Source organism: Westerdykella ornata (genome assembly GCF_010094085.1).
Source record: "Westerdykella ornata strain CBS 379.55 unplaced genomic scaffold EI97scaffold_2, whole genome shotgun sequence".
NCBI classification, from domain to species: domain Eukaryota; kingdom Fungi; phylum Ascomycota; class Dothideomycetes; order Pleosporales; family Sporormiaceae; genus Westerdykella; species Westerdykella ornata.
The window spans coordinates 1,794,187-1,814,192 of NW_022986852.1; the positions used below are offsets into that span (position 1 = coordinate 1,794,187).

At 50.6% G+C, this 20,006-nt stretch overlaps 9 protein-coding genes across 9 annotated transcripts; 3 read left to right on the forward strand and 6 right to left on the reverse strand.

Moving 5' to 3' along the window:
- Window positions 1-454: 454 nt before the first annotated feature.
- On the reverse strand, window positions 455-1,709 carry EI97DRAFT_370003 (uncharacterized protein; the record flags this gene model as incomplete). Its single annotated transcript, XM_033795213.1, has 3 exons — window positions 455-849; window positions 909-1,154; window positions 1,202-1,709. The coding sequence occupies 3 exons, from the start codon at window positions 1,707-1,709 to the stop codon at window positions 455-457; spliced, it is 1,149 nt and encodes a 382-aa protein (XP_033658074.1).
- A 1,047-nt stretch (window positions 1,710-2,756) lies between these two features.
- EI97DRAFT_369033 (beta-lactamase family protein) lies at window positions 2,757-4,638 on the forward strand (the record flags this gene model as incomplete). Its single annotated transcript, XM_033795163.1, has 3 exons — window positions 2,757-3,290; window positions 3,379-3,472; window positions 3,527-4,638. The coding sequence occupies 3 exons, from the start codon at window positions 2,757-2,759 to the stop codon at window positions 4,636-4,638; spliced, it is 1,740 nt and encodes a 579-aa protein (XP_033658075.1).
- A 12-nt stretch (window positions 4,639-4,650) lies between these two features.
- On the reverse strand, window positions 4,651-5,540 carry EI97DRAFT_430243 (uncharacterized protein). Its single transcript, XM_033797636.1, has one exon. The coding sequence runs from the start codon at window positions 5,455-5,457 to the stop codon at window positions 4,801-4,803; it is 657 nt and encodes a 218-aa protein (XP_033658076.1). The 5' UTR covers window positions 5,458-5,540; the 3' UTR covers window positions 4,651-4,800.
- A 286-nt stretch (window positions 5,541-5,826) lies between these two features.
- On the reverse strand, window positions 5,827-7,213 carry EI97DRAFT_455428 (DHH phosphoesterase; the record flags this gene model as incomplete). The annotated part of the gene is made up of 2 exons (XM_033800644.1): window positions 5,827-6,988; window positions 7,041-7,213. 2 exons carry the CDS (start codon window positions 7,211-7,213, stop codon window positions 5,827-5,829), a joined length of 1,335 nt encoding a protein of 444 aa, XP_033658077.1.
- Window positions 7,214-8,100: 887 nt separating this feature from the next.
- EI97DRAFT_369264 (plasma-membrane proton-e) lies at window positions 8,101-11,315 on the reverse strand (the record flags this gene model as incomplete). The annotated part of the gene is made up of 6 exons (XM_033795179.1): window positions 8,101-9,038; window positions 9,085-9,305; window positions 9,355-10,005; window positions 10,058-10,623; window positions 10,672-10,895; window positions 10,946-11,315. The coding sequence occupies 6 exons, from the start codon at window positions 11,313-11,315 to the stop codon at window positions 8,101-8,103; spliced, it is 2,970 nt and encodes a 989-aa protein (XP_033658078.1).
- Window positions 11,316-12,898: 1,583 nt separating this feature from the next.
- EI97DRAFT_430246 (uncharacterized protein) lies at window positions 12,899-14,138 on the reverse strand. Its single transcript, XM_033797637.1, has 2 exons — window positions 13,483-14,138; window positions 12,899-13,417 (listed from the first exon to the last, which is right to left on the reverse strand). Exons 1-2 carry the CDS (start codon window positions 13,937-13,939, stop codon window positions 12,939-12,941), a joined length of 936 nt encoding a protein of 311 aa, XP_033658079.1. The 5' UTR covers window positions 13,940-14,138; the 3' UTR covers window positions 12,899-12,938.
- Window positions 14,139-14,237: 99 nt separating this feature from the next.
- Window positions 14,238-15,713, reverse strand: EI97DRAFT_125261 (uncharacterized protein). Its single transcript, XM_033793067.1, has 2 exons — window positions 14,865-15,713; window positions 14,238-14,805 (listed from the first exon to the last, which is right to left on the reverse strand). Exons 1-2 carry the CDS (start codon window positions 15,294-15,296, stop codon window positions 14,536-14,538), a joined length of 702 nt encoding a protein of 233 aa, XP_033658080.1. The 5' UTR covers window positions 15,297-15,713; the 3' UTR covers window positions 14,238-14,535.
- Window positions 15,714-16,131: 418 nt separating this feature from the next.
- Window positions 16,132-16,951, forward strand: EI97DRAFT_125287 (uncharacterized protein). Its single transcript, XM_033793068.1, has one exon. The coding sequence runs from the start codon at window positions 16,322-16,324 to the stop codon at window positions 16,769-16,771; it is 450 nt and encodes a 149-aa protein (XP_033658081.1). The 5' UTR covers window positions 16,132-16,321; the 3' UTR covers window positions 16,772-16,951.
- EI97DRAFT_498683 (uncharacterized protein) lies at window positions 16,875-17,930 on the forward strand (the record flags this gene model as incomplete). The annotated part of the gene is made up of 4 exons (XM_033802571.1): window positions 16,875-16,989; window positions 17,121-17,383; window positions 17,437-17,481; window positions 17,536-17,930. Exons 2-4 carry the CDS (start codon window positions 17,131-17,133, stop codon window positions 17,928-17,930), a joined length of 693 nt encoding a protein of 230 aa, XP_033658082.1. The 5' UTR covers window positions 16,875-16,989; window positions 17,121-17,130.
- Window positions 17,931-20,006: the final 2,076 nt, after the last annotated feature.

The following is a 20,006-nucleotide window of genomic DNA, read 5'->3' on the forward strand; positions in this document are numbered from 1 at the left end:
TTCAACCTAGCGCCCAAGCTAGTGCTGGAAAGAAATCTTCAGTTTTTCATAGTACATCACATGAATGGCTTCAACATACTGATAGAGCGAATCCGGGGCTGGCGCTTGCCACAGTGCCCAGGTTGGGAAACACAGTGCGAAGTGGGCAGGCAACGGAACCAGTCCGACTGAGTTCAAAAGATGCAGTGTAACCGTAAGCGAACATGCCAAATTACTACCAGACAGGGTTGTTGCCATTTGCCTATTAGTCTCACTCTGGGTCATGGTCGCCACCAATAATATCATTGAGTGTTGTCCGCTTTCGGTCTTTTCCCCGTTGACCTATTCAGTTGAATTCCTCTCACCATGCTTCATGTCCTCTCTTAATAGGTCATTGCGCACTTCGGGACTATTTCAGAGACGCGGAGGGAGAGGATGGCTCGAGTATAATAATTTTCACAGCCGCATCAGCTCACTATTGCCCTTTAGGCAGATCGGCTGCCCAAGGATATGCCTCTGTCATTGCCTTCCAGCTTCCCAGATCATCGAAATTCCTGCTTGTTTGCTTTCCCTGGAGAACCTTCTGTACGAAAGGCAGTACATCCGAGTAGGCGTTCATGGCGCAATGGCCACCACTTGGGATTGCCATACCCAGCTGATCTCCAACACCTAACCAGTTATACACTGATTTCGCGGCGGGGAAGGTGATGGTGGCGGTGCCCTTGGTATCCGTAAATTGATCGCCGGAGTTGCCTTCCAAGATGACAGCACGAGGTGCGATGGCAGCCACTATGGTGTGGGCGTCAAAGGGGAGCTTAGTGGACTTCCCGACGAATTGCGATATCCCAGAGGAGGTCCACCAACCCGCTCCTGATTTCTGTTCGCATTGTCAGCACTTCAGCATTTCAACATGGACTGGTTGCCGGAACGTGCCGAATTCTCCAAATTCTCGCCCTGGCCTGAAAGACTGTATCGATAAGGCCCTGCACCTTGGATGCCCGAACACATGGGCATCGTCACCGTGATGCGCTTATCAAACAATCCAGCGGCCAAAGCCGCCTTTCCAAGTCTCGAGCACCCAGTGACACCGGACTTCTTGGCGTCAATCTCTGGGACTTTGAGTTGGATGCCGTCGAGCACACGATGGAAGCCCCATGCCCAGGCAGTGAGGACACCTAGCATCAGTCAGTGATGCTGTACTCACTTACGCCAAGGTATTTACCAATGTCTCTCCCGTCGTAAAGCGTCCAAAACGCGCCGGTTTTCGAATTCCTGTCAGCTGCAACACGGGAATAGTCAAACGTTACCACGGCAATGCCGGCGTTCGTGTAAACCTTGTTGTCGATTCCACCGATAGCAACGACCACAGGGAACGGCCCACTGCCAGAGGGTAAGTTCAATGTCGCCGATATCGTAGCCGTCTTCCCTCCTGCCGCCACAGTGACGTCCAGCTTATTACCACTCCTCGTTGCCGTGACAGTCTCAAGTGAATGATCCGGATAGTATCCGTATTGATATTCTTGCAGGACCTTTAGTATCTCTGGTTGCCGGCATTGATACCATTCCTCCTTGCTCTTAACACGGGTTTTGCCGTCGAGGTACAGAAACGGATCAGGCATGGTCTTCTGAGACGGGAACGCTGCTGCTTTTGGCATCGGATTCGGAGTCGCCGGACAGGTTATGTTGCCTGATGCCTGACGAGGGAGTAGGTCCAGGATGCGTTCGTACATACTCCCGGCAGCGGGCGCCCCATTGGTAACCGCTAGGAGGCCAAGGAGTGCCAGATAATCAGCACGCATGGTGAATTTACTGGATAGGATTCCACGCGTGAAGTCCAGCGAAGCACAAACTCAAGAATGCTCCCATTTAATAGGGACAACAGCGCTTTCTACGTCGCCACAAAGGCCCCACAAAGCTATACCTTGCCATACAAGCGCCAGAGGCTCAAATCAACCGTAGATGAGACTCTTCTTGATTTTGGTATGCCTACTTCGGGTTCGGTATAAAAGACGCCGTCCACGTGGCAAACAAACAGCCGGGCCAAGCTATCATCGAACATAATCCCTTTTGCCCGCCTGTTGATTCTTAGGCTAGCATGTTGTACCTCCAGTGCGCCTGTTTTTGGTTATATGTATTAGAATGTAAATAGGGTTTGACAGAAGCTACAATTCTTCAGCGTTCAAAGCTATGCGGCCGGCAGCTTTGCAAGACATGGAATAGCACCCAACGGGTCAGCCTGGTAATCCGTGCCTTGGTGAGGACGATACCTTTGGATCGACCTGGTTTTACCTGAAGTCATATATTCGGTTAATTAAGATGACAAGGAAACGGAAAATCGATCGCAGGCTGGATTATGGGTAGCAAAAGCTCGATAGTCATGTCTTTCTTGCATCAAGCATAAAGTCTTGTCTTTCAGACTCGTACTAGACGAGCGTGAGTGCAAGACTGCGCAATCATGCGTCGCAAAGCCAAACCTGCTCATCCTTAGGTAATGGTGGTCTCAAGTACCAATATTGAAGAATACGTTCTTCTCTAAGAGAAAAACGCGACGCCGTGAAGAGGAGAATGATGGCGATGAGGGAGAAGAGGCTGAAGCCCCAGAGGGACAGGAACACACTATATGACAGAAACGCTAAGCTATAAGAGGAAGGTCGAGTGAAGTTGTGGGGTTACCGGGGTTCAACCGATGCGACTGGTGCCGCCGTGGTCTTGCGGGCCCAAACATCCTCACAACCATCATTGTTCAGCGCTCAGTACCAAAGACCGAATGGGCAGATATGATCATCACATTTTTACGCCTGCTTCCCTTCGTTCTCCCTTCCGTTGTCCACGCCGCATGTTACGAGCCCAATGTTGCACATCCACTTCCTCAATATGATTCCGAAAATGCCGCCACCTATCTAGAGGCAGCAATAAACCTCATGGAATCTCAGATTTCCGCATTACTTGCAGACCCAGATTATGTTTCAACATCCTTCTCTATCGAAATCACCTCGTCGAAACGAACTCTCTGGCAACACCATCACACTGCCCATGTCCGTAACCCGTCGCGTCCCAGCATCCCAGTGGTAAACGGAGATGCACTCTACCGCATTGCAAGCCTGACAAAGACTTTCACCGTCCTTGGCATATTGTATCAGCATGCAGCAGGAAATCTCAGTTTAGATGACCCTATCCCTAAGTATATCGAGGAATTGAGGGACGCCAAGTACAGCAATCTTCCGTGGAAGGATATAACGCTGCGCAGTTTGGCTAGCCAGTTGAGCGGCATTCCAAGGGATTGTATGGGCCGCGATCATGGTTGTTTTGAGGTAGAAGGTACAGTAGCTGATTGTTTTCCTAGTCGCCCAGAGTGATATCATCAACATGCCCTCCTTCATGCCTTGGACGCCGGCCGAGCTGGGCCTACCGCCAATCTCGCGGCACGAGGTGCCCAATCTTCCCCAGTGTGATGAGTATGGCGACAACTATGAGCCGCCATGCACAGAAACTGGTATAGGCTCGGCCGCGCTCCAAAGGCACCCACACGAAACTGACAAATGAATAGATCTTTTGGATGCGTTGCGCACTATGGAACCTACTTTCGCCCCCAACCAGAAATCCACATATTCGAACATTGCGTTTGAACTACTCGGTCTGGTGCTTGCAAGACTCTCCAATCAAACATACGAGTCGTACATTGAGAGCGCTATATTCCGACCCTTCGACATGATGAACAGCACCTTTTCCACACCCCCTGACGAAGCAGGTGTGATACCTCTCGACCCGCACTACTGGGATGTCGATGCTGGCGTCCAGAACCCGACGGGAGGAATTTACAGCTCGTCCGTGGACCTGTCGAAGTATCTTCGTTACATACTCACCCACTATAACGGAATTACATCAGCGCTCAATTGGGCGCATCCGGCTTCCCCTGCCGACGGGATGAACTCTTTCTACGGCATACCTTGGGAAATATTCCGCACTGACAGGATCCTCGAGGGCTCACGGAGAGCCGTGCGGTTTATAACCAAGGGGGGTGCCCTCCCCGGATACTTCTCGACCATAATGACTGTACCTGAGTACGATCTAGGAATCACCATTCTTGTCGCTGGACAGTCGAAATTGGTGTTCAAACTACGGGATCTTGTCACAACTACTGTAGTCCGAGCTGCAGAAGCCATCGCTATCAGACAACTACAAGATCGCTACGTCGGGAGATATACTCCATCTGACTCGAGCCTGAATACTTCATTTGCGCTTGTTGCGGACGCCAGGGGACTCGTCGTGACGGAGTTCATGTCGAATTCGACCGACGTGCTCAAAGTGACGCTACCTCGCCTCATCCAAGGCGAAGATAAAGACGTGCCTTGGTACGCCCAACTTGTTCCGACACTACTGTATCGCGATGAAGCAGCACAAGCTGGAGAGAAATGGAGGATAGTGGCGACCCAGGAACGCGTCGAAGGCAATGGAAATGTCTGGGATGATTTCTGCTCCACGGACTATGGCGTGGCGAACTATGCTGGAAAGCCACTCAACGAGGTCATCCTTTGGTCGGGGGACAGTGGTGTTGTGGAGCGGATTGATCTTCCAGCTTTTAAGGCGAAGCTTGTGCGGGAGAAAGACGGTGGAGGGGCAGAAAGCATACTGGAACAGGATGAATCCATGGAACTATAAGCCTGAGAATACGTCATCCATGCTTCTTGTCCAAAATATTATTGTATTTTTCGGGCTCGTCGGCGTTATGATATATCAATACGTCTACTCGATGCGCGATCGGCGTCTCGTCACGGACGTCTTGAAGTATCTCACGGTATCTTGGTGCGGCTAGTCGATGAGCTACCGGCGTCTCGTGACAGATGGCTTGAAGTACTTTTGGTACCATTCCAAATCAAAGCTCCCCTCCTCCAACTCTTCACTCTCTGGATCGCCAGCCCAGCAGAAAGTTCGGCAGTTGTGCAATACTGCTCCATCGCTGAGCTCAACATCACACTCACACCATGTGTAGGCTGACGTCTCGTACGCCTCAAGCCTCAGAAAATGAGCTTCCGAGGTCACCTCCCAGAACGTCCCCGAAACCCTCCCACTATCATTTCGCACCAGAGTCGGATACATTCCCCACATTTTGACGGAGAAACCCGTGATACTCCCCTGTTTCATCGTGGGCGGCTCCGGAAGATCGAGAATAGCTTGGAGGACTTCTGGATCCATCAAGGAACCGTAGAAAAACATATGGCAGCGTTGGAAGGGTGGTTTCGCGTCGGCAGAGGTTTCAGACTTGGGTCTTTGTATTGCGGCCATGACCCGCAGGAAATCGGAATTGCTAATCTTCGGGGCTTCAGTTGGTGGAAGTGGAGGTGGTGGAGGAGCTGGAACGCTTGCTTTTGTGCTTTTTGGCAGTGGAGGAGGAGGAGGAATCTTGCAGGGTACCGCCGACACCGCAGACGGATTATCACTGTATCCGTCGTCTGGATTGTTACCCTTGAAGTGGGCCATGAGAAGGTTTGGTAGGAACAGTTATGGCTCGCAGAAGGAGCAGGAGTGGGAATTTAATGTGGAAAAATCTAGCAGGCAGCCATGCACGTGAGGTGGGGATTCAATGTTGCATGTGCTGGGATATATGTACCTAACGCTCGAGAAATACACCAAACTCCACGCCACACCGGGCAGCTATTGTGGCGCAGCTGCTGGTTGGCCCTTCCAATGGTGCAGGTAGACGGATATGCCTTCCCTCGCATATCCAAAAAAAGGATGTATGTAGTTAGTGTAGCAGTGTCATAGTCCTAGACTCAATAAAAAAAAAAAAAAAAAAAAAAAAAAAAAAAAAGGCTTCTTACACAGTACTTTGGACGGCATGCCCCATCCTCACGCCTTCTCAGCCTTAGTGAAGTAATTCGCCAAAGTATTCTTCTGAGCCGACTTCTCCTTCTTCCCCACATCCTCACCCTTCTTCTTCCTTACCGCCTCGCCCACTCCCATAACCTTCTTGAACTCCTCCCACTCCTCCTTCCCGACCACCCCACCACTTGCCTCCTTATGACCCCGAGCAAAGCTTTCTCCCAGCCTCGCTCGTAACTCCGGATTATCCGCCACTATGCCTTCTAGCTTCTTAATGATATCGACTTTGTCCTCGCCACTTCTCCCCCTCGCACACTTCGCAATCCGGCATGAGAAGTTGACCTTACCAGGAAGGTATCCCTCATTGGCGCACATGATGATCTCCATCTTATTCGACTTCAATGTTCCCGCCCAACGCGTCGCAATAATAGGGTGGACCTGTGCAGCAGAGGATATAGAAAGCACGGCGATGGTAGCATCAGCAGAAAACTTCGGCGCAGTATGCGTGCAGCGTTCCGTCTCGCGCTGCACCTCCCACGCGGCGTCCTTGAGGGTTTCGTTCTTGAGGATCGGGTCCGGACTCTCGGCCGCTAGGAGAGCGTCCCATGCTGCAGAGACATTGTATGCAGCTGACCGACGCGGGGCATTGATGAGGGCGACGGCATCGTTTATTGCCTTCTTGGAGAATTGGGCGAACGTGGATGACATATCTGGAAAAGGAGGCTGCCATTTCAACGTTGCCCCGAGGTCACCATGAGTGCCGAGGACGGCTAACCAGGCCGTCTTCGATTGAATGTCTGTATGAAGAGGCTCGCAAATATGGTAAGTCAAGAAAGAGCTTGTTGCTACTGGCGGACAGTCATGAGCGGTAACGTAATCCGCGCCTTCGGGGAAGCCGCCTTCTTCTGTCCAGTGGTGGTCAATGACGAGGCATTTATGAGGCGCCTCAATAAGGGGACGTGATCTTCGTGACCCTTGATCCAGGACAAAGATGTAGGAAGGTGATTTTGCCGATATTGCGTCTCTCGTAACATCGTCGTGAACGGTGGCTCCCTTCGGCGGTAGATAGACGGAGATAAGTGAAGGAGAGAGACCGAGTGCAGTGAGAGTATGGTGAAGGATCACACCTGATGAGAGACCATCGGCATCTTTATCTGGGAGAATAAGAGTAGGGCTCTGAGATTTCGCGCTGTCAAAGGGTTACCATATGCTCAGTAGTAATATAATGGAAAAACGCGTACCATTCCTCAATAATTTCTCGGGCGCGCTCAATCTGCGCCCTACGCGCAGGCCAAACGATTTCTCCGTAGTCATCCCGTCGCGGGCTTGCTAAGTGATAGTCCGGCACCATTACTTTCGTTTTCTTCGCCTTTGGTGTTGTCCCATTCTCTGCCTTCCGTTTCAATGGACTCATTGTTGCGCTTGTGGTATGCAAACTGTGATGCAAGGTACCTAGGGTAGGCAGGTAATTGCAACGGGCTGCACAAAGACCAGTTCGTCGAAATCTCTGAATGAAGTGAAGTTCCCAAGAAGCATAAACGACTCTTATAACGCTGTTGTTCATACCTACTGAGAGCGTCGCTTGGTGTAGTTGATGGGCACGTGCTGGGATGAATGACGTACGTCTGGATTGAATATTGCCAAGCCGCTAAACCTGATCAGGTTATATGCTTCGTTGGTGAATGTAGTACAGCTGGATATAGAATACCTTGGATGACATGACAGGCATTTCCAAGCCCGTCATAACACAACTACCCCAGGTCATAGTTAGTTGAACGGGGAGTTGAACCTCTTTTGTTGGACTGTCGATTGCTTCATGAAGACGACATGAGCGACCATATCCCTGATTCTGAACAATCTAATAATCGCTCTATTCCTTCACCTATTTCTGCTCATTACACTCTACCCGCATGCTTCTTGCACTACCAGCTTGCTGATAAAAAGCCATCGTGTTTTTTGCTACTCAATTTCGGTCCCTTATTTGGCTCGAGAGACGAGGAGGCAGTAAGAGTTACTTAAAACAAAAAAGAAAACGAATGGTGGCACCAGGTACCTCTACTATCCGTGCCCGACCTGAGCTAGGCAGGGGTGACTAACCAGCTCCGCCTCGCTTTGCATTTTTTCAAGCTTACTCCGCTACAATCGGATTTAGATGCGCACGTAGATGTGGCAAATGAATGGTGTGAGGGCACCCGAGGAGTGTTCCATACCCGGATCGCCACCTTCACTGACTGCGCGACGACATCGCTGTGGATGGCCGGACCATCGATATCTCCTCAAAAACTCACACATATGGCCCACTTACTCCTCGTCCGACTCCTCGGCTGCTCTTTGGGCAAGAACGTATCGCTCGGTACCGTGTTTATCTGTCCCATGCTCAAGAGCGAGTTTGCTAAGTGCTGCGATTGTGTTTTCGATGACTGGGTCCTTCTTACTCCGCTCCTTGCGGCCGAGGTCATCCAGCCATCTGATCTTGTTCAGCAGATAGTACGTAACGGCGATGATGACCGTGACGCCAATACTATACGCCCAGATGAGAACGACAGTAACAATATCGACCCATCCGTCTTGGCGTTGGACCCATGATGTTGGTGGGTCTGTTATTTGGGGTGATCCAGACAACCAGCCGAAGAGAGTGAAGATGGTAGCGATGACATCGACGCCGAAGATGGCGGCAACAAGCTGGAACGACGGCCATGTTCTTCCACCGCGAGTGACGAAGATCAACCAATTTTCCGTAAGCGACACTTCAAGGAAGAGGATCATCTGGACAGAACCGAAATTCTGGACAATGCCGCCATTGGGCAGGAAAAGGGTGCCGCGGATTATCCAGGTAAAAAGCGCAAGCAAAAAGCCCAGAATCACGGAAATTATCCAGATTTTGGGAAGTTGCCACTCCACTGGTCTCTCTTCCGAATGCGCATTGTCGTATGCAACAGCGACGGTGGCCAGATCGGCGAAGAGAGCGATGAAGACGACCAACTGAACGCGAATAGTTTCCCGGAGAATTATCATAGATGTAACAAGGTAAATCTCCAGGTGAAGACACAGTGCAATGCGATATTGGACGTAGGCCTTCATTCGCTGGAAGATCTCGCGGGCGGTCTTGATTGCCAGAACGATGGTACTCAGTCCCGGCGCGAGGAACACGATATCTGCAGCGGCTTGGGCAGCTTCCGAAGAACCTTCAACTGCAATACCACAGTCGGCCTTTTTGAGTGAAGGTGCGTCATTAACACCTATTCAATTAGCGATAAATAAACTGTAGGGGGAGTAGAAACACACCGTCCCCAGTCATTGCCGTCAGATGACCTCTTTGTTGCAACATCTCGACGACCTGGTACTTGTGTTCGGGGAAAACCTCTGCGAAGCCATCGGCACGCTCAACAAGATCATGCTGGGTAGTGCCAGATAGGCCACCGTGGATGAGCCTATGAGAGTTATAGACTCTTGTACCCAAAGCCAGCATCTTGCAGGTCTCCTTGGCAATTGCAATGGCATCACCCCTGCGGATAATCAGTTCTGGGTCGGAAAGATGTTTATCAGAAGACTTACGTCAACATCTTCACGGGCACGCCGAGTGCTTGTGCTTCGACAATGGTCTGAGCAGTATCCTCGCGGGGAGGGTCAAACATGGAAAGCAGGCCTAGGAGGATCCAAGGGCCGTCGTTCTTCTGATACGCCACACCGAGCGATCTGAAGCCTCGTCTGGCGAAATCTGCAGCCTTCTCGCGGAAGAGCCGCGCCGTTTCCTCATCACACTCGGACAGATTCAGAATGGCCTTTGGAGCTCCTTTGGCGCACACATACTTGTCGCCACCCATGTAGCAGACTGCGGTGATCCTTTTGGACACTGGGTCGAAGGGCGTGAACTTCTCGGTTTTCCAGCCTTGGGCCAGGATCTCCCTTGCCTTTGGGTAACGACGGAGAGTGAGAATTGTCACCTTGTCAATAGGGTCAAGAGACTTGAGATTGTGAGACGAAGCCAACGCAGCAACAGCCATCATCCAGTTGACATCTTGGCCCTCTGCGACGTAAGGCTCCCGGATACTAAGTTTGTTCGCTGTTAAGGTACCAGTCTTGTCGGAGCATAACACGTCCACGCCGGCCAAGGATTCGATAGCAGTGAGCTTCTGTACAATGGCCTTCTGTTTTGCAAGATAGGCAGCACCGACAGCCAGTGTAGTAGTTGTAACAACCGGTAGACTGAAACATGATTAGCAACCGGCGTGTTGAGTCAGGAATAGATCCCACATACCCTACAGGGACACCGATGATCAACAAAATCAAGGCGTATCGCAGCAGAACGTTCGAGTCGCCCTCTGGCGTTGCAATCCTCAGATTACGGAAGAAACCCCCAATCCATGACGCGAGAATGAAGAACATGACAAGTACCAGTAAAGCAGTACCGATGGAGTCCATGATGGCCTTGAAGTGCCCCTGGTCTTTGGCCCCGGCCACGAGTGCTGCGGTGCGCCCTACAAAGGAGTACTTGGCGGATGTCAATACGATAGCATATGCTTTCCCGCGCTTGCAACCTGTGGTGTAGAATGCAACCTCTCCGATATACTTGTCGACGGCGAGAGACTCTCCAGTGATGGCAGACTGATCGCAAGCAACGATAGAGTGAGTGTGCGGAATTGGTTGCTCGGCCTGTTCCGCGTCTTCCTCTCCTTCATGCTTCTTCTCATCTTCCGGCTCCTCTTCCTCGGAGAACTTCTCCTCTGCCTTCATCTGGTTGTAGATTTCGATATCTTCCGGTCTGTTGTAGTCGCACATCAGTCGGCAGTCGGCAGGGACGGTCTGGCCTTCCTCAACGACGATCTGCCAACAGTGAATATCAAATGGTCAGTTTGTATTCGGACGACTTACAATATCTCCAGGGACGAGTTCTCTAGCAAGAATGGTCTGCTCTCTTCCATCGCGGACCACGGTCGCTTTCATGGCGATGTCGCCTTTCAAGCTCGCTACGACATCGGCGGCTTGCTTCTCTTGATACCAACCGACGAAGGCGTTCAACAACAGAATACCACAGATGACACCAAAGTCAACCCAATCCTGGAGACCAGCAGCAAGTAGAGCGGCAATTTCCATGACTGAACATGATCAGTGAGAAGAAATGTAATGTGAGAAGCCGAAACCATACCGTAAAGAATGGGTCCCTTGAAATAACTAAGAAATTGTTTCAACAGGTTCACCTTCTCCGTTGTAATTTCATTCCAACCGTATCGCCTCCTCCGATTTTCCACTTCGGCCTGAGTGAGACCGGTGCGAAGGGTAGTGTTGAGTAACTCGTCTGGTACCTTTACCGGAGTCGTCGGGCCGGGAGGTTCAATTCTCCACAACTGCCACCATTTCGGTCTGGGCTGCTCTTCCCCAGCTTTTGCACCCTCGGCGGGTCGGACGTCTCGCCAGTTCGCTATATACTGCTGTAGCGCATCGTATTCTTCAAGACCTTCGAACGCACTGATATCGTATATCGACCTGGAGCGCGAGCGACCAGTGGCCACCGACATTCCTCGCTCAGCACGGTCAACTTCATCATGACGATTTCGACGTTTATCTTCACCGCCGCGATGTGCCTTGAGAAACTGCACCATTGTGCTTGGTTAAGTGAGAGCCTCTGGGGATGCAGACGTCACACGTGGTCTTCGAAACTGAAAGGAACACGACGAGACGCAATGGGGCAAGGAAGACGAATAAAGCTTGGTAGAAATATCAGTGAAGGAGAAAAAAGAGCCGCTCCAACGTTGCGGTGGACTGAGAGTCGAGGATTGGGCAACGGAAGGTGCGAGGGAGATGACAAAAGGAGGACGAGAAGGAGGAAGAGGGCGGTGCGACTCTACAGAAGACGGGGTTGAGGCAACCGGACGAGGAAAGAGAGGAAATTACGGAGGTGAGTCGACATGTGGGAGCTAATGGCCAAGAGCGAGCGGGATTGTGCCATGAAGCAACAATGTTGATGTCACTCGCTGTCGTGCCTCTCCACTAAGAATCGCGCCGACAAAGTTATCCAGCCAATGGCTCTGAGGCACTACTATTCAGGACATGCGATTCGGTGTTCTTTGTTCTTTAGTGACTGCTCGAGGACAGGGTGGGGTAGCTTCTGCTGTGTGCGCATCTATCTCCTTCACTCATTGGCGCGTCGGGGTGCCCAGATGACCAGCACGTAGATACCTATAGCTAACACGACCAAAAATGTGAGTTTCAGACCAGTGGTTTCTGATTTGATACCGTGCAGGTCTTACTGTGTGGAATATATCCTCCGCCGCGGGCCTTAGATTCTTTGATGAAAGGAAATAAGCCTTGGGAGCATGAGGTCGGAATGCGAATGTCTGAACGTGCGGTATCCTATGTGCAACTCGATCGAACCTTGAAGCTGCGCCGGTTAGTGTACTATGTTAACGCGCTAACGAGTGAAGTGGAAGTATTCACTTCCACTTCTCTCCGCACCCGTCTGCATTGCCACGCTAACTCTCTTTGTTGGACGCATCAAAGATACATGACATGCTTTGCATCGACTCATTATGTCCCCTCCGGTCTTTCCCTGATACATATCATGGTAAGCTCTTCTTGTTCGGTTCCTCGAAGCTATACCCTCGCAGGGGCCAGTCAAGAACGTTACGCTTAGCGTCATTGCACTCAACCGAGACCAATGGTCAGTAGGTTCTCTAGTACCAAGGGCTTCGCTAACCGGCGGAACTACAACTGGTTTGGCCGAGTTTATAGGCGGTAGCCAATCAGTATAGAATCACTTCACCGCCAATGATAGGTAGAAAACTGCTAGTAGACGTTGTTTTCCGCAACTTGCGATGAGACAGCGTGTCTGCCGATGCTGTCCTCCGAACCGAAATATCAAAACTTTCCTCTAACAGTGTAGTTAAATTTGTGCTTTTGGTCCTCTAGTGCTAGGCCGCAAATTAATACCTACGCTGGATTGGCAGCGCGTCGGACATGTGTCCCTATTTTCAGGTGCGATTGTGTAGCACCACGCTACTTTCCCATCACATGCAGGTACAGTATTGGCCGCTTGATTCTGCGTCTGTCTGATAATACAAAATAGTATTGGAAGCATCTATGTCGTCTTCCTCATAGAATCTGGGGATTAACGGCGAACCAATGGAATCATGATAGGCAGTTCAGCTCCATCCCTTTGTAGTCGGCTGTTTATGCGGAGGGGGAAGTAGTTCTTCGATGAGAAGTTCGACCCACTTTGACCATTCCTCGCAGTTTGCGCACGATCCGGTGTCTCCATTTTCGAGGCACAGAAGGCAGACCCCACGAGTTTCCCGGAAGACTTCGACAGTACGAAGACTGATTTCATCAAGCACTTTGCGCGTCTGCTCGCAAGCCTCGTGTCCACAAGAAACCGTGGGTAGCTCTTTCTGAATGCTTTCGGACAAGGCAACATAGTCGTAAAGAGTTCTGGATATGAAAAAGGCGCCCTCTTGTTGCAATGCCTCGACGTAGTTTGCGAGGAGTCGGCGACGGCAGGCAGGCCATGTTTCAGGGGAAGAAGCGTTCGCTACCAGTGGATAGATCATGTCCCGAACGGCGTCTGGCCAGAGCCTTTCGATCATTTTGCGGTGGTACCTTCGTACGCGTTCGGCCATCCGACCTAAGAAATGCAGGATTAGTGCTGGTCATGGGAAGTCTCCTTTCAGCCGCTTTTGATGGACTTACGTTGAATCATCTCTGTTAAACCGGCCTGTGAAGTGGAATACACGACCCTCTGAGGTTTCATATCCACAAGCATGATCCAGCTGATCAGGTAAAAAGCAAACGCATGCGCCGTGAGGTATGTAAGTCGAAGAAGGGGCCCACACCCACACCTCTCAGCAGACATAGCAGGCCACCGATTCATGATCATTCGCTTGCATCTTACCAATGCCTTACCGAACCACTCGCCGCCCGACTTTAAGCAGTCGAACCGATGGGCAAAATCGGCCATGAGCCCAAGTAGATGTGGATTGTACCATAGGTCCACCCAAGGCTCCTCGGCATGCAAAATCTTTATGACCAAATATGCAACTATCGCATTCTCTCCAGGCAGATCAATGTATCGCATGGTTCGCCCGGCGAAAACGACTGAACTGCCGTTGCAGAACAGGCGAGCAAAGACGGGTGACGCTTTCGTCATTGTGTGGACCGAGACTTCAATCGTGCAGGCCTCGCTGAAACCGCCTACGCGTATGAATCCGGTGGGTTCGTCAAAAGGCACTGTCGGCGCGCTGCGTAGTGGATCACTACTTTCCGTAAGTGCAAAGTGATAGAAAGGTACGGGCCTGGGTTATATTACCTCGCACCCCATGCCCCGGCCGATCTGTCGTCCGACATCATGCTGAGGGACGATGGCCAGATTTCTGTGTTCAATGACCGTGATAGAGTGATTGTAAAATAGCCAGATAGGCGATGTTGAAGAGAGAGATATATTGTTAGCATTGCAGATATCGAAGTGTTGAAACAGCGATGGTAAATGAACCGGCGACATGCGAAGAGAAGGCGGGCTTAACCTTCCCAATTCAATACCGGACTGGCAATACCTTCCTGTTCTAAAATGGTCACAGCGATGAAGAAATGACCATGGCAATCGGAGACGTTTAACTTCACTTATCGCTTAATTCTGATGCGCACAGGCAGTCCTAACCTACACGGCCGTATGAATCAAGTTGCACGTGGTCTTGCACACGCGCATTTCCATTCGACACCACACCACCGGCGCACTTCTCTTCTCGCTCATTCTCTCATCTGCTGACCTCTGAGCAGAATGTCGTCTTCGAGCTCTATTATCGGGCCCGGGACAGGTGCAGGCCTGCCTTCCCTCTTGGGTGCGCCAACACGATGCCACATCAACTGCACCATGACATGGCCAGGAGTGATACCGCGCTGCTCCGAGCCCCAACGGAACTGCCACAGCGGGGCAGTTTTTCCTGAGCTTGGGATGTGAGGAACATCGTAGTAGCAGGCTATGTCACCAAAGCAGAGGAAAGGGTACGGAAATCCATCCTAGTTTAAGGGTTACTATGGTGTTCCGAGACCATAGTTCAGCGGAAGGGTAAACTCACGATCGTATACAAAGCATCGAAGACCTCTGCAACATATTTTCCGTTGCAGCTCCAAGCGTGGTCTCTCTTCCCATAGGCGCTGTCCTTATTCGCTTCCGTGTTCTTGTCGTTGAAAGTGCAATTGCCTTCCCGGCTAGAAATCGTGTAAGGGTACACGGAGAGTTTCTGGAACACGCCACATTTGCTTCTTTCCGAGTCTGTTTCATCGTCGTTGGACACAATAGAATCCTGGTACTCCTCTGTTCCCAGAAACCTGCCGGTGCTGGTGAGACAGCCCACTTTCTGGGATGGGTTTCCGGTCCGCCAGTCTGCAGAGTTCAGCACCCATATTTCTCCTAGCCCGGTAAAGTCATCCTGTGTCACTGCGCCTTGAGCGCGGAGAGCAGACAGTGAAAGGAGAAGGAGCGATGAGAGAGTTGTGAGAAGGGTCATGTTGGTATGGGTATATACAATGAGGGAGTGTGGTTGACGAGGAGCTGCCAGCGTGAAGTCAAGTGGTCCTTGGACTTCTTATATATTGTTCAGAGTAGGTAGCACATCACAAGGATCTTAAACTTGCGCTTGTAGCTAGGCCTTGGTCGACCGGACGCGTCAACCCGCGGGAGAGGGACCGTTGACCAGGCTCGATCGTGATGTCTGGGGTAACCACTTTATTCCGGTGCTGCCCAACTCGGTCCCGCACTGCACGGTAAATGACGTTGGGGAAGGATCTCGGCTCGCGGGTCCCCTCCTAATATCGAGTATCCCTTTTCGTAATGTTGCGTCCCCGCAAGATATGCGCAATTCTTGGTCAAGGGACGGAATAAATCCAAAGGCGGTAATATCAGGCTCAGACTTAACTTGAAGACAAGGGAGCGAGAGGAGGGGTCACTGGCATATTTCAAATAACCACTTCAAGAACCTTCTTAGCCGTGACACGGAACTGCCTGGATGGTCGACGCCACGAAGGGAGACACTTAGAAACATGACGAATCGGAGTTGGCAGTCAGGCTGCCGTGGACGGGGGTTGACGAGTACGGACCTGCCATATCACTCTCAACCTCCGGCAGATGTACTTATCTTCCACCTGTAGTACCGGTGTTGTTTGATTTGAGAGAGCCAGTCGAGGAAACTCTCAAAAGTCCGAAGTGCGGGGTGTTTAGCCAGTAAAGCCGTCACATGCGCTGCTTGCGCTGTGCAGGTGCTTCCGTTCCCTTGCCTGCAGAAGCTGGGGTTCGCACGCGGAACAAATGCGTTTGATCTGTCAGCGAGGGTTGGGGGTGATGTCGTGCGAGTACGAGAGTACGAGCCAAGTGAGTGAAGTGTACAACACCCGCTAGCCCCTTCGGGGGCTTATCTGGCTCGTGCACACTACGCCAGCTCCGACAAGGAGAGATTATCTCCAAACAAGAAATGTCAGCTTCTCCTTTGAGTTACGCGATTATTCCGATTCCGAGTTCAACGGTTTTTCTGCGGCTATGCGTGCTCGCGATATCAAAACACCCATCCAGTCCCGCTTCACCGCCGACGTCACTTCGACATCGGGCAGGTCGAAACCCCTTGTCTACAGGCTCCCCTGTGTCAGACATCCAATGGTTTCTAAGGTCGGTCGTTTGCAATTGTACTCCCTTCGCCGACAGATTTTGAGACGACTAAGGGTACAACAGGAGCGGCCGGGACCGGGTTATGGTGTAACGTTCCGCTGGCCGTGGGGCCATGACCAGTTCCTCTATCTTGTAGGCTCGCGCAAAATAACGGAATTCTTAAAACTTCAACTTAACTGTGTACTGGCATCAACCTTGAGATTTTGTGCAACGTCAAACTCTACAGTCATTTGCACCAAGGTCGGCCCCCCTCGAGAATGTTCAAAATGTACTTGGAGAGAGACTGAGAGCGGCTCGAGCCAAAGAGCAATAATGAAGTCCTAGACCTTAATGATATCACGGATCTCATAAATGACACTGACCACTAATAAGAAGTTGATTGTGCACTGTTCATCTTCGGGGCACTTTGTCTTGACTCAGTTCAATGGTTGAATGTTCTGAACGGGAATACCTTATGTGCAGTCATATACTGGCCTGACTGCTCTGTATGTTACCAACTCTTCCCGCTAACCTTTTGAGTCCTCGACTTTTGTGTAGTCATTGTGAGTTACAGAGTCATGTTGGTCTATATAAGCAGGCGCTTCTGTGCCTTCACGGGGAGCTATAGACGGCATCGAATGTCAAGACCTAAAAGATCCATACTTCAAACATACTTTTAACATTGAAGACCTAGAAAACCCACCATGAGCGGACGCGGAAGCAACCTAGAGCACCACGCTGGCGCAAGCAAGATAGTTAGCACGCAAAGCCAACAAGAAAAGGGAAAGAACGTCTTAGCTACTCAAGATCGAGGAAAGGAGAACAAGCAACAACTAAGCCACGCAAGTGCCTCGGACAACCACGATGCCAGGTGTCCACAAGTAGGGAAGCAGATACCCAATGCTGAGACAGAAGCCGACGGGTTAGAGAAACTCTTATTGGAAGCCGTCATAATCAGTAAGTGACTTGCCGCAGGTGCAATAACCGCAGAAGCTAAGACAGACTACAAGCTCATGCCAATCAACGGGAAAAAGTTATACGATCAGGAGGCCATTGCAAGTGTTCCACACTGACGACATGTCAGTAAACCAATTCGCTAACTGTAACAGCCACCTTGAAGCAATATTCCACCCGAGTATCTTTCCACGAGCGCGACGGCGAGCATCTCGTTGTCGTAGCGCAACATGGGAGGCTTCAGAAAGGGGACATAGTGATACTGGAAGCCGTAGGACGCGGAACGAGCCGGTATCTAGCGGTTAAGGATGCGCTTCCATCTATTGATCCTGTACTGTCAGACACTCGTAAAAAAGAGGGGAAAAAGATGAGAGGGAAGAGTTATTATGAAACCTGGAATGATATGCTCGCAGAAGGCGTCTTTGCATGTTTGGGAGCAGAGCAACAAATAAGTAAGGAATTCTGCACGGAGTTGGAGAAAAAGGTACAGGAAGAACTGAAGCGTGGGAAGCCAGTGTTGTCTGGTTGGCTTTCTGGGTTATTTTCTTAGCTGTTCACAACAAATCCAGCTGTAGAAATCTCGCCATGCTAGGCGCTCATTAGCCACACGCATCTAACGGAACCTTTTTGGTATATTTTTGCATGTCCGCGAATATGTGAGAATGGCTCTACAGCTTCTACGTTGCCGCCTCTATATACTGCTTCTTCACTCTTGCCCCCGGCTTTCTGTATAACCTCATAGTCTACTGTAGATGCGCATCCTTTCCAATTGAAGTTTTTACATTGGCACGGAGTCTAGAACAATATTGTATAGACCTTAGACACCTCCTCTATCCTATACTCCTATACTTACGGTTTTCCGCGTTGCCATCTGCGACGTCGTGTTCGACAAACTATCAACGCTCCTGCTTGCAAGGACGCTGGCGAAACTTGAACAACGAAACTAATAGCGACCGTAGTACAGTCAGTTAGGAGTGCTTAATTCCATGCGCAAAATCTAATCCTCACAGCCCGCAAAGGATCACTAGCTTCAATTACTTCCACGATTGCATAACACCTCTATTGCGCAATGACTTTCCTGAGGACACGGAGGCTGGCGAGTCCAAAACCAAATGACGTTATCGATAGTAAATGTCGACGACTACGATTGGCGCCATGCTATGACTGAACCGTACATATATCATCGCAAAGTCAGATCTGCGCCTGTGGAACTTCGCTCTAGGCTGAGTGAAAAGAGTCAACGTAATAAGAGTAGCTGCGAAGTCTATAAAAGGCTCCATATGGGCCTCGATTTTGCATTCAACATCACAAGGTCCATCTACAGTACAAGCAGTCTCTCACATACATCAATATACCGACCTTATTTCCCGGCACCCATATCTTCATACCAACCATCGCAAAGATCTCCTAAATCACATCCTGTATAACCAAATTCACCCCACAAACACACCCTACCACTACCTTCTTAACCACCCCTAATTCCCCGCCTCCTCAGAAACACCATGCCCATGGACACATCGCACCTCGCCCAACCCCAAAGCCCTCATAGACAAAACCACTCGAAAAATCAAGCCGGACCTGCCAAATTTGCGGAGTCCAGCGTCGGCGTTACCGAGGACGGCTTCCGGGAGAAAGAGAGACTGAAACCGCCACAGCGGATGGAGAATATGAAGAAATCCAAGGCTAGTGCGTCGCGGGAGACGAGTACAGTGAGTGCGGATGGGAAGGTGAATGTGAAGGCGGAGAGGGGGAGTTGTACGGCTTCGTAGGAATTGGGAATTGGTAGTAATTTTAGGAGGACGGGAGCGAGATAGGGGTTGGGATGCTCCTGGGATGAGATAGAGGGAGCGAGGAGAGCGTCCCTGATATTTCGATGAAGTGAATGCAAGTTCCCTTTAAGCAGTGAGGAGTTTGTTTTGGAGGGGATGTTCGATGCTTGCAGGACGGCTATAACTACATATCATTCGAATTTCTTTCCTACATCTCTTGCTAGAGTACGGAACTCCTTGGATGCGAACACCACCAATTCCGTAGAAACACATACATACCCTATTACATAGGTACATACCTGTATTATTGTAATGCCCCTAACCAGACTTTTTGCCGACCATTTTCTACGGTGACCAAACTCACCCCTAGCGCTTTTGATTGAAGAGGATGAAAGAGATTCGTGACCGACTTACGATTAGCCAGGCAAATTAGCAACTATATATAGACCTCCAACTTGAATTACTATAATAACCTGTCGCCTCTAAATGTCGAAGCTACACCTTTCAATTCTCCCACCCGCAATGATACATATTGGCTCATTAAGCAGTACGCACCTCCCGTTTTAAAGAGGGAACTACTGCACTCTCCTAGTTAGTTGCTCGCAATTGGTTTAACATCCGCAATTGGGTTCGACAATGGGACCTTCACGGGCTTCCTTTGGGGATATCTACGTGCTCGCTATGTCTCGTCGCACGGTGAGACTGAGGCGGTACTGTTGTCGTTCGGCCGTCCATATCTGTTGACTTTGTCGCTGCTGGTTATAGATGGTGATCTTCAACTCGCCGACACCCTTGAAGAATATGGTGCTCACCTTTTGACACGAGCGACTCGCATGCCTGTTATACCCCAGCTACCA